This window comes from Hibiscus syriacus, unplaced genomic scaffold (assembly GCF_006381635.1).
Source record: "Hibiscus syriacus cultivar Baekdansim isolate YM2019G1 unplaced genomic scaffold, ASM638163v2 tig00110597_pilon, whole genome shotgun sequence".
Classification (NCBI taxonomy): domain Eukaryota; kingdom Viridiplantae; phylum Streptophyta; class Magnoliopsida; order Malvales; family Malvaceae; genus Hibiscus; species Hibiscus syriacus.
In genome coordinates, this window is record NW_024062795.1 from 214,197 (window position 1) to 226,937 (window position 12,741).

At 31.3% G+C, this 12,741-nt stretch overlaps 1 protein-coding gene across 2 annotated transcripts; it reads left to right on the forward strand.

Moving 5' to 3' along the window:
• The first annotated feature begins 4,085 nt into the window (after positions 1-4,085).
• Positions 4,086-5,732, forward strand: LOC120134357 (repetitive proline-rich cell wall protein-like). 2 transcript variants are annotated; one of them, XM_039150792.1, is made up of 2 exons: positions 4,086-5,369; positions 5,520-5,732. In XM_039150792.1, exon 1 carries the CDS (start codon positions 4,100-4,102, stop codon positions 5,345-5,347), a length of 1,248 nt encoding a protein of 415 aa, XP_039006723.1. In that variant the 5' UTR covers positions 4,086-4,099; the 3' UTR covers positions 5,348-5,369; positions 5,520-5,732. The 2 variants fall into 2 exon arrangements, with proteins under 2 accessions (XP_039006723.1, XP_039006724.1); XM_039150793.1 differs by having other exon boundaries at positions 4,086-5,353.
• Positions 5,733-12,741: the final 7,009 nt, after the last annotated feature.

Here is a 12,741-nt window from a genome sequence, read left to right on the forward strand (position 1 = left end):
AATTTCCAGCTACCTTTCAAATTAGCTTTAGTGTGCTAAAATCTTTAAACAAATCGACTAACCGACTCAAAAATAGCCTACCAATGAGATGTTTAAATATTTGAATATTAGATCGATTTAGTCTATCAACTTACGAATAATTATTATTACCTTAGATATAACACAACCAATTAGGATCATTATGAAAATGTGTTTCAATCTCGATTGAAGCGGGGCTTCTTCTTCCTTTTCCTTCTCCTTTTCTTCTTTCATTCACCTTTCACATAGAAACATCGACCAGCGACAACACCATCACCATCAATTGTAACCCTATGTTTAATTTCAAAATGAGTCAACCACTCACGACTGATAAGCCCATGTTATTCCTATCAACACTATTAATAACTTATATTGTTTTGTAAAATGAGTGTTCGTAAAATTTTCACAATATTTATAATTGTAATTTTTTAACTAAAAGTTAATTTAGTATTATATTTTTTCATTAACAATGTGATTTATTTTAATTAAATTTTTTTATTCATTTTTAATTTATAATGATTTGAACAAAAAATGTTTTAATAGTTAACAACAATAAATTAATTAACATAAATATATATTAAAATAAAAATATTTCTATAAAAATAAACTTAATTTTCCTTCATGATAAATTCTTCAAAATTCTAAGATTTTTTAATCATATGTATCTAATCTATTGATCGACTAATCAAATCGAGTATTAAAGAGATCATTATGAAATAACCTTTTCACTCCAATTTGCTCCATTTACAATGTTACAACTTTTTCATTTGAATTCAATTTGATATAAAAAATTTATGATTTTTTATTGGTGTTGTCTATATAAAAATAAATATTCTTTTACCGATGATGTTCACTTTAAAAAACACTTTACGCTCATTTTATAAGAAAAAATTATATTATATATATATATATATATATATCCATCTTAAAATATATTTCTGGATTCGCTATCGTAAACCACCACCAAAATTTCAGCTTAATTTGAGCTTTAGAAATAAAAGGAAGCAGATATGGTTGAGTTGAGGGTTGATTACATGAACACTTAAAACCGGGCAGAATTAAGTTAATTAAACATGAATTCTTTTATTTGCAAATTGCAATGTTTTATCTTTGTAGTAATATGTAAGTGGAAACATTTGTCCCGCAAATTACTGTCTACATTGTAATTTTGTGTCACAACAAATAATAATAATAATAATTGGAAGAAAACTCAATCGAACTCTACAAATATAATCTGTTTGCATATCCAGGGAACAAACCAGAGCCAGCAGATTAAATTTTCTCGGATAAATCGCGCAACGAAAAAGAAAAGGTTGGCATCTCATAGCCGTGCAGCCTAAGGCACAATTTTTGTCTTTTGAAGGTAAATTTTGTCGTTTACTTTTTTTTTATATAAATATAATGCGATTGAAAACATAAATATAATCGCAATTTTGGACCCTAACCGTGATCAATCAAAATAGGAAGCTATTCTCCACAAAACACTGAACGAGTTGAAGAAAAGCAAAGTATATAGTACTGGTAGTAGTATTGATGAAAAGGAAAGGGAAGGAAAAAGTGAAAGAGCACATCAAAGAAAGAAAAGCAGGATCACGGATGGACATGATTACAAAATAAGGTTTGGCCAATGGCCACCCTGTCTCTTATAATATATCCCTTCATCCATCCATTCTTCAACTTACATGAGTAGTTTGGAAGTCGTGCTTAATTAAAATTAGACTAGTATTTGATTCGAATTGATTTAATTTGAATTTAAATTTGACTTGAGATTCTAACGAGTTGAACCAAGAAAAATTTAATTTGACTCGATAAATTCACGAACAGTTCGTTAATTTTTTAATATTTTTTAATAACTACCATAAAAAATCCATTAAAAAAGAAAACCTAATTGATAATAACTAGTTTGCTAATATACAATAAGAAATATGCTAAATTGCAAATTAATAATTATTATTAATTTTTTAATAAACAACAAGAAAAATATTAAATTATTAATTAATATTATTAATTTATTAATTTACTATATATATATATATTAAAAATAAGGTACAAATTAAGGTGAGTTTAACGAGCAACGAGTCAAGTTCGACAGGGACATAGCCATGATTCAAACTCAAAAGGGGCAAAATATAATTAACCATAGAAAATGAGGGAGGCAAATATAATTAACCATAGAAAATGAAGAGACAAAATCAAAATAAACTAAAACTAACCACTAAATTAGAAGTTACCTATATATATTTTTAATAATAACAACGGGGGGCAGTGGTCCCTGGGTCAAAGCATAGCTCCGTCCCTACGAGTCGAGGAACAAGATTTTTTAATAAGTACGAGTCGAATAAAATTTTATCAAACTTTAAAAAGAACGAGTCAAATCGAACAATTTTTTACAAGCATTGCTCAACTCGTGATCAACTCGCTCAATATATTCCCCTACTTTCAATACAAATAATAATTATTTTTCTTTTATTGCTTTGACGATAAAGTATGAAATTCTTCGTCATCAAGTATTTGAATAAACTGAAATAAGGTTATTTTAGTTTAACTAAAGTTTTAAGTTGAAAATATAACAATATTTAATATTTAATAAAATAATTGAAAAACACTTGAGATTTACAGAAAAAAAAATACAAAATTCACTTACTTAAACACAATTCATGTATATATTCATTTTTTATATTGTAGTCGTATTTATAACATTTTAAATTTGAAACATTTAATAATTCATAGAAAATGTTAACCTTTGCCACTACATATGAGGTAAATGTATTGTTTTATGTCGATTGAGCCCTAACTCATAGAAAGATATCGGTTCAAATATACTTAAATATGTATTATTTTTCGATTTATAGTTGAAAATGAAGTTATTGTATATCAAATGCAAAAAAAAAAAAAAAATGACAAATATATCGTTATTATTATTTTAGTAATATGAAAGTTGTTAGTTTAATATGTAGTAATACTTTCTTATAGTCTAGCTAACGTTGTTTTCTCTAAAGGTCTTGATTTTGAGTAATTATAAGGTGTGTGTACGTTATCAATTAATTTCTGAATAGATATTATCTTGTAATCACTCAGATTATTAAAAAATTAGGTAAAATATAAAAATAGTCATCGATTATAGGGTGTTACTTTATTAAGTACCCCAATTATTTAAAATTATAAAGTGTTGCTTTGTTAAGTCCCTGACTATTAAAAGTTACAAAAATAGTCACCGGACTATTTATATGTTTCAAACTCGTCCTTTTTCATTAAAAAAATTAAGGGCATTTTGAGTTGGACGTTAACATGCTGATTGAGATATACTAAAATATGATCACATAATCTCAAACGGCTATCATATCTCAGGCAGCATGTTAACGTCCAACTAAGACGACTATCATTTTTTTTTACCGAAAAAGGATGAGTATGGAACATATAAATAGGCATGTGACCATTTTGTAACTTTTAATAGGCGAGAACTCAACAAAACAATACCATATAGTTGAAGGATCGTTTTATAACTTTTAATAGTTGTGAGACTCAACAAAATAATATCCTATAGTCGGGGACCATTTGTGTACTTTATCCTAAAAAATGTATAAGTTTAAATATTAAAATATTATTTTAGAGTTTAGCGTAAAGAACAAAAATGTATATTAAAAAAGATCCCCCACCATTTTTCTTCGCTTTCATTGCCACCACCATTCCACATGCACTGCATATACCTATTTCTCTTTATCCTTGTCTCTGAAGAGAAAGTACCTCAGACTGGAACCGAAACCCTGCGTTTTGAAGGAAAGTAACAAACCAAGTGTCCCGACCTAATGAGCTGTAATATATATATACATACATATAAAGGCTGTATGAACCAAATAGAGATATGTAGAGAACGAACGGTGGGACTTTGCCGATGTGTTTGTGAAGGCATTTACATTGCAATAGTTTTGTCATTGCCAACTAGCAAAGTTTGTCAGTTGCTTGTTTCTGAAACTTATTGCTCATGTATGTTCACGTGACCATCATTCTTTTTAGTGTGTTTCTTTGTTTTCTTCTATTCTTTACTGTTCTTATATAATTCCCATTTCCCTGCAAATATTTTATGACTTTCATGAATCAACTCAACATGGATTCCACCAAAATCTCTTCTCTTCTTCTCATTTGCATGCTTTTCATTTCCTCTGCCACTCCGATTCTTGCCCGTGCTTCCTGTCGCCATGCACATCACAAGCATAAACGCCGTATTGTTAAACCCCCAATCCATTTGCCACCAGTCAATGTCCCTCCGGTCATTCTTCCTCCTGTTGTAAAACCACCCGTTACACTCCCTCCGGTTGTCAAGCCACGGATTACACTTCCTCCTGTAACTGTTCCTCCGGTGGTGAAGCCACCCGTTGAACTCCCTCCAGTTGTAAAACCTCCAATTACACTTCCTCCAGTGAAGCCACCAGTTGAACTCCCTCCAGTTGTTAAACCACCAATTACACTTCCTCCAGTTGAACTTCCTCCAGCAGTGAAACCACCCTTTACACTTCCTCCGGTGAGTGTTCCTCCAGTGAAGCCACCAGTTGAACTCCCTCCAGTTGTAAAACCACCAATTACACTTCCTCCAGTTGAACTACCTCCAGCAGTAAAACCACCAATTACACTTCCTCCAGCTCTAAAACCACCAATTACACTCCCCCCAGTGAAGCCACCAGTTGAACTCCCTCCAGTTTTAAAACCACCAATTACACTTCCTCCAGTTGAACTTCCTCCAGCTCTAAAACCACCAATTACACTTCCTCCGGCTCTAAAACCACCAATTACACTTCCTCCAGTGAAGTCACCAGTTGAACTTCCTCCAGTTGTAAAACCACCAATTACACTTCCTCCGGTTACTGTTCCTCCAGTCACGGTCCCTCCGGTGACCGTTCCTCCAGTCACGGTCCCTCCGGTGACCGTTCCTCCTGTACTGAAGCCACCAGTTGAACTCCCTCCTGTAAAGCTACCAATTAACCTCCCTCCAGTGACACTTCCTCCGGTGACAGTGCCACCAATCACTAACCCACCAAATGGAATACCCTGCCCAACTCCACCAACAAGCAAGGCCACATGTCCAATCGACACACTGAAACTGGGAGCTTGTGTGGACCTGCTAGGAGGGGCAGTACACGTTGGTGTTGGTGACCCAGCTGTGAATGCATGCTGCCCGCTCCTACATGGACTTGTTGAAATTGAAGCTGCTGCCTGCTTGTGCACCACCCTCAAGCTCAAACTCCTCAATCTCAAAAATTATGTCCCAATTGCTCTTCAGCTCCTCGTCACCTGTGGGAAAACTCCCCCTCCCGGTTACACTTGCTCTCTCTAGATCCGAGTAATAACTCTTGAAGGTGATGTTTTCATCAATTATTAAAGTCACATGGACTATAAAATAATGAGTGACTTTTGATTGGTCAATTATTGAAGTAATTTTTCTGTTATAGAGATATTTTGAGCAACTTTTTGTTCTCATTTGGTTTCATGGCGTACGGATTTTGCAGGTTGGAAGATTCATGGACTCCTGATCCTTTCACTCTTATAAGTCGAATTGGAAATTTCTGCTGCCTATGCTCTTATTTGTAATACCAATTCTTTTTAGTTATTTTTAAAAAGTATTGCGAGTGTGTTTATTAAATAATCATTGTTATTTCGCATCGTTATCAGTCAATTTGAGATTTTTTTTTCTTGTAATTTTATTTTCAAGTTGAATCTTTTAACTTTTTGTTAACTGGATTGTATCAAAATATTTTACTTATATATAATAATAATATTTATCTTTTGATATTAAATTTGAAGAATATATATTCTTTAAGATAAATGATCGTTATAATATTTATTGCATCTATAGTTGCGATAATGTCAAGAAGTTAAAGATTGTAATGAATTAATAAATGATAAATGAAAAAAATAGATTGATTTTTTATTCCTTTTCTCCGTCTATATATAAAACTAAACCGCAGTTAACTAATTAAGAGTTGAACTAACTACAACTAATCGTCTATACTCTCCCACAAATTGGAGAGTGGATGTTTTTCACTCCTAACTTGGGTACAAGGCAATTGTGTTGCATAATTCTGAGTCATTTTGTCATTATATCTGCCACTTGTTCATTAGTCGAAATGTGTCTAGTTTTGTTTGAGTCTGTCTTGAGTATTTTCTTTGTTAAAATGACGATCAATTTCTATTTATTTCGTTCGTTTATGATATACTGGATTCGATGCTATCTCCATTGTTACAATGTAAGTTAATTGGGATATTAAAACAATTCAACTGTTGTGGTTGCCATACTCATCCTATACTCAACTTCTATCGAAGAACGTGAAATTATATTTTGGAAATCAAAGGAGTTTTCAACATGATACATAATTCAGTCATCGGTTTTTTTATTATGACATATTTTAATGAGGTTTATAAATTAAAGAGGTTTGTTATGAGACATACAACTCACGTTAGACTTGTTAGATTTCATTAATAAAATTTTCTTGCCAAACAATATTTTTTTTATAAAAAATGGTTACTTTGTATTAGAATTCACAAAGTACACCACCCCAAGGACCTCATTAAAAAAACCTCTCTAATCCTAAGTAGAGGAAAAAGAGTGAACCTTGGGATGGAAGAAGGTCCAACAATAACCCAGGAACTACAAGAAAAACAGCCGATAACACACCACTAGAACAGCCTGAAAAGACTACATCAATGTAGCTACACACTACCCCTGAAAGAAATTCGAAAAGGAACTACACACATCCAAAAACAAAGAACAAAACCATGCAACAATCACCGAGACAAAAGATAGTAGAGCATATGCTTATCAAAGGTTACTAAACATTGATCTGAACCTTATCAGCGCCAACCAAACAGCAAAAGAACGGGACTACGAACAACTCTAAAACACTCGAATCCATCGCGGGCCATAGAGAAACAACGACATAGATCTATACTAGCTCTGCCCTTACACGAACCTTCTACTAAACGCGAAAAACTCACCCACTATCTATAACCGAGAGCACAAAGTGCTCCAAACTTAAAGTCACATACTCTTCCAAAAACTGAGAAAGTAGTGCCCAAATCCTCACCCACGCGAAGCGTTGCCCTCGTTTCATTGAACAATCCCCGTCCGATCAGCAGCGAACACCTTCGCAGGAAAACCACGAACAACCACACCCTACTGTCAAATTGCCTTAACTTCTGTCTCCTCACAATCTTCTTCATTCTTTTAAAAGCGATACAAATGCAAAAACTTTGATTACCAATCACGATAAACCAGGTTGGGCTGCTGAGATTACGCCAATTTCACCATGCATGTTATTACTAAACAATTCTCTCCCACTGCTCAATAAACGCCTGAGGCCCACCACGTGCAACACCAACCTGTATATATTTCAAGTATCTTTTGATCTTATTTATTTTATCTATTTCAAGTATCTTTATATCTTTTAGGCTTACTCACTAAGTATATATAGATTTGTAAGCTTTACATTGATTAGAATTCATGTAGGTTCATATTTGAGATTAATGTAGGTTCATATTTTGAGAAGATCTATGATATAATTATTGAATTAATACACCAAGATCTACATTGATTAGAATTCATCTTCATATCAAATTCATTTCCTTTTAATTACTTTTTTTCTTTTCCAATTCTACACAAACACACACACAAACCCCCTATTTTTATTTTTCTTTGTTTATTAATAAAACTAATCTCTCATCATTCTCTATGTATTCGGTTCTACCTACTATTACAAGTTATTTTAAGTAGGTTTTATTTTGATGGCTTCGACAATTACATCAAAAATTGATGTCGATATCTATCTTGTTTCTTGTTTTGAATTCCTCTTTGGAGGTTAACTCGGGCTCATATTCAAAGGGTAAGTCCCCATCTTGTTTTCTATTTTGGGTTCCTCTTCGAAGGTCTAAGTTCCTCTTTAGAGGGTAAAGTCTCCATCCTATATGGTTGTAACGAGGCACAAGGTTAAAGGGAATCTTTTGTTATGGTGTTCGAATGATGGGTAGTTAATTAAGTCAATTAATTTATGTGAATACTATATTGTATGTTATGCCATTTTAATTGTAATATTTGTATTTTTATGTTGATGTCTGATTGTACATAGATGACAAACTGAGCTTTATAGCTCTTTCTTTTTATGATTTTCCATTTCAAATTATGTAGATATGATCGATTTGATAATAGTAGATTTGATCTCGGTTTTATATTATGCGATGACTAAATATTAATTTTAATTTTTTTAACTATGACATGATTTTTTACTACTTTATTTGATAAGGTTATTAAAAATGGTTTGAAAAATATGTTTTCTTTCAAAGATCACTTCGATGATCAATGTGATCTTCACAATTCATTCATAGATTATAGGTCAGGTATTATGGGTGACAAAGTATTTGATACCTTTTTTTTAATTATAAGTATGTCTAAGGAGAATATGCCTTACACATAATCATTGACAATTGTAAAATAAATAAAATGAGATATATTATAGTGAGTTGAAGCAAAAAAAAAATTATTGAGAAGAAACACCTTCCTACTAGATAGGTCATGTAACATACAAAACTTTAAATGGAAAGAAACAAAACAATATAAGTCCTTTGTATATTTTGAAGTTAGATTGAGGTTAAACTTAAATTCTAGTGTATAAGGAATATTGATCATTTTTTTATCTTTAGACAAATTACAAGATCCAATATGTGTAATTTTGATTGACTTATCATATGACATTTGAATAGAATTAGATACGAAGTCATAAAAATTATATATGTTAAACAATACAAATATTAAATCATATGGTTAGTAACATCAATGTTTAATATCCATTCAAAATCATTTCCAATAGAATCTATAAAAATAATACCCTTCATATTTGCAACCACATCAATTGAAGGTTCTTTGTAAAGAAGCTACAACAATTGTTCATATTATTCTTGTATAAACATGTGTTGTAATAAATGGATTCAACATTTTCATGCATTGATTCTTCTATAACAACGTTATTGACACGATCAAAATTTTCTTTTGATAGTTATAATCTAAAAAGTTAATTAAATGATAACACGACTCTTTTTTATAACCTCTAGTATAAAAATAATCATATATTACACTGAATTTTGTTCTTTGGTGGAACATTTGAAGAATAAATAGTAGTAGATTTTAAAAGTCATTAATATGTTTATACCAACAAAGAATCTTTCTTATAGTAACTTCTCTTATGTTTCATTAACTTAAGGTACACTATAAAATTCATCGAGTTCCATAAAAATTATAATAACTTCTATTATTGAATATAATCAATGTATGCTTTTGAGTTAACAGTCATAATTAATATCAAACATGCATTTTTATCTCAAAGTAAACACAACTTTGAATTATATGTGGATAAATAATAACTTCTTGAACACATAAATGGATTTCTTTATGTAAGAAAAATATTATAGATTCATATACTTTATTAAACATTTCACGCAGATCTTACTAAATCAAAAAATAATTAGTTGCATATGTCAATTCCTTATGTAATTGATTTGATGCAATATTATAGATCCAAGATAAAATCAAAGCATTATATCCCCATCAATCATGTAAGATTGATTCAAAGTTATTCTTCTAAGAAGATATAATGTCAAAATTCACCCTAAATGTTTGGCTGAATAGTCTCTTTGACTCATACTATTTTGTACTTTGTGTAACATTCTCAATACCGAGTTGGTGATTAAATTGTAAAATTTTAGAATTTGGGGATAAAAATAGGATAGTTGAATAGTTCAATGATTTATGTGTAGATATTTCCTTAAAGTTGTTAGTAATTATTAAAGGAATTAAAGGGCAATATGGTTATTTGACAAGAAAGATATTTTCCCCTTAATACATATGAATCATGAATCACGTGGGGGTGGGGGAAAGAGTTATTTGGAAACTCTTTCTTCTTCTTCTTCCTCTCCTCCCGTGAAGGCTTCAAGGAAAAGGTGAGTTTTCTGGTTAATCAATTAATTGTTGATTTTATGAGTTAGTTTTGATCATTAGATGATAACTAAGCTTAAGGAAAGCTTAAGTTATCTTAAAATCAAAAGATAAATGAGTTAGATGAGATTGAAGAATTGGAGTTTTAAGTGAAATTTTGAATAAGAAGGTTTATATGAATTTAGAGGATGAATTTGACTTGTCATCTATGAGAATAAGAAGCTAGAAGTGTTAGAATTAAGTTTGGGTAACATGGAAAATTTGGTATGATTATTGATTTTTATATGGAGAATAGAATTTTGAGGTTTAAGATGAAATTAATGGGTATAAATTAGTTTAAGTATGTATATTTGAGTTAAGAATATTAAAGGAAGTGAAATAGGAAGTGTGGAGCTAAAAATGAAGTGATTTTCGAGCTCAAAACATGATATATGGGCTAAGGGAATCGGTACCATTCAATGGGAATCGATACCTATTTAAGGGGGAATCGGTACCCATTCAAAGGGGAATCGATACCCCCTCAACCGAACCAGAAATTCTAGAATGTCTTTGGGGAACCGATTCCCCCATAATAGGGAACCGATTCCCCTAAAAGAAAAGTGATTATTGGTTTAATGAGTTTGGTTAAGTTTCTAGTATCAAATTACAAGGTGTAGGTATCTAATAATTGCCTTAAAATGTATAATTATGTAGATTCAGAGCCTAAACGAGTTCTGGAATCATTGTCAAGTAAGATCGATCAAAGGGAAAGATAAGAGATTGAAATTGACTAGTGAGGCCAGGTGAGTGCATATTCAATAGTATATGATGGGTGATGGGAAAATACTTGAGATGAGTCTATTTCCTGAAGTGTTACATATAAATTCATGATTAAAGGCATGAGTTGAATATGAGTGTATGTATGCTTGATTATATGAATTTATATGTTTTGTATGTGCTATGTGGTTTATGTACAAACACTATTAAGTGTTAATGAGAGAATATCAAATAAGTTATGAAATTATATGAATATAGAAGATAAGTCAAGAGATGTAGGGAAATGGAAATAGAGGTTTATGAAGAATTATAGGAGAATAAATATAAGTAATATGATAATGAAAGATAAGACTATGTGAATACATGGTTATGAGAATTAGTAAAATAGAGTTATTTGATTTAATGAGAATTTAGGGAACTAAATAAGATTGAATTATAGAATGGAATGTGAATAATATATCAATTAGGGAACTTGAATATAAAGCGATGATTTGTATATATATAGGATAAATTATATGCTAAAGATCTATGGAGTTATATGAAAAGGTTATAAGGAATATATGAAATTGAATTAATTAAATGGATTAAAGTAGTATATAAATAAAATACTATTAAGTGTAATATATATGTTTAGAAATACGACATAAGTTATATAATCTAAGGGAATACAAAGAAATAAAGCATAAAGTAGACGAAATGAGATAAGTTATTATATACCTATATGATATATGTTATCAGGTAATATGAAAGGATTCAGAAAACTTATAAAAACTATGTGAAAGTGATCTAGGTGTTTATATGTGAATTATGCGGTAATAAGTTATATGAAATAAGTGTAGTGATTACCAGATCATAAGAGATAAGTCAGAGAATGTGAATGATATGACCAGAAACTATAAGCATGTGTGATGAAATGAATATATGAAAACATGACTATGAGATATGTGATAAGTAGTTGTGATTAAATGATCAAGAGATATAAGCTAAGGGATATCTGTGAATTACATGAAAAAGTGCTATGTGTAAGCGAATTACGTGATTATATGAATATGAAATCATATGAGAATTGACATGAACTACGTGATTACATGTATGTGTGAAAGAAGCTACGAGTTTATATGGATATGTGATATGTTTACATGAATATGTACAAGGATATAAAAGATAGTGCCCATGTTATGTGTCTTGAGAGCTTTAGGGTATAGTTGGCATGCCAAGAGTCGAGGGTCTACGCGGTCCTTCGGGACATATAGGTATCCTATGGAACATCTATGAGGTCCTTTGAGACACGTATTTGGTCTTTAGCATATGTATATGATTCTTAAAGAATTTTCTACGTGGTCCTTCGGGACGTATATGTATTCTTTGGAGCATACATGAGGTCTTTGAGACACTTACTTGATCCTTGGTACATGTATATGGTTCTTAAGGAATTTATATGTGGTCCTTATGGACAATCTTATATGGCACTACGGTGCAAATTCTACGCGGCACTTCGGTGCAATTATACGAGCTGTGGTGACAGCATTAGTGCACAACCTCTATAGACTCACATACTTATAGTTCTCATATATGTCCATGGGCTAATCATGAGATAATAACAAATATATGTTTGTGATATGATAAATGTTGTAGAAATGATATGATGTTGTATGTGTGTGTATTGTTTGATTAAGGGGTTCTAGTATAAAAATATGTGATTAAAAGATAAACTGTTAATGATGTTTTATGTGTATGTAGATATATTTTGTTAAGTAATCTGATATGATTTTGTATGCTATGATGAAATAAGGTGATTTAGTATAGCATGATAGAATGAAACATGCATGCATTGTTAAATGTTATTAAGTGCATTATAAGTTTATTTGCCTCACTAAGTCATCGACTTAGCGTGTGAGTGTTTCACACGTAGGTTCCGGAAAGCTAGAAGAAAAGCTAAGAGAGCAAGACAGGTCAGCATCTCCCTTACAAATTTCAGATCAGAAAATAGATGA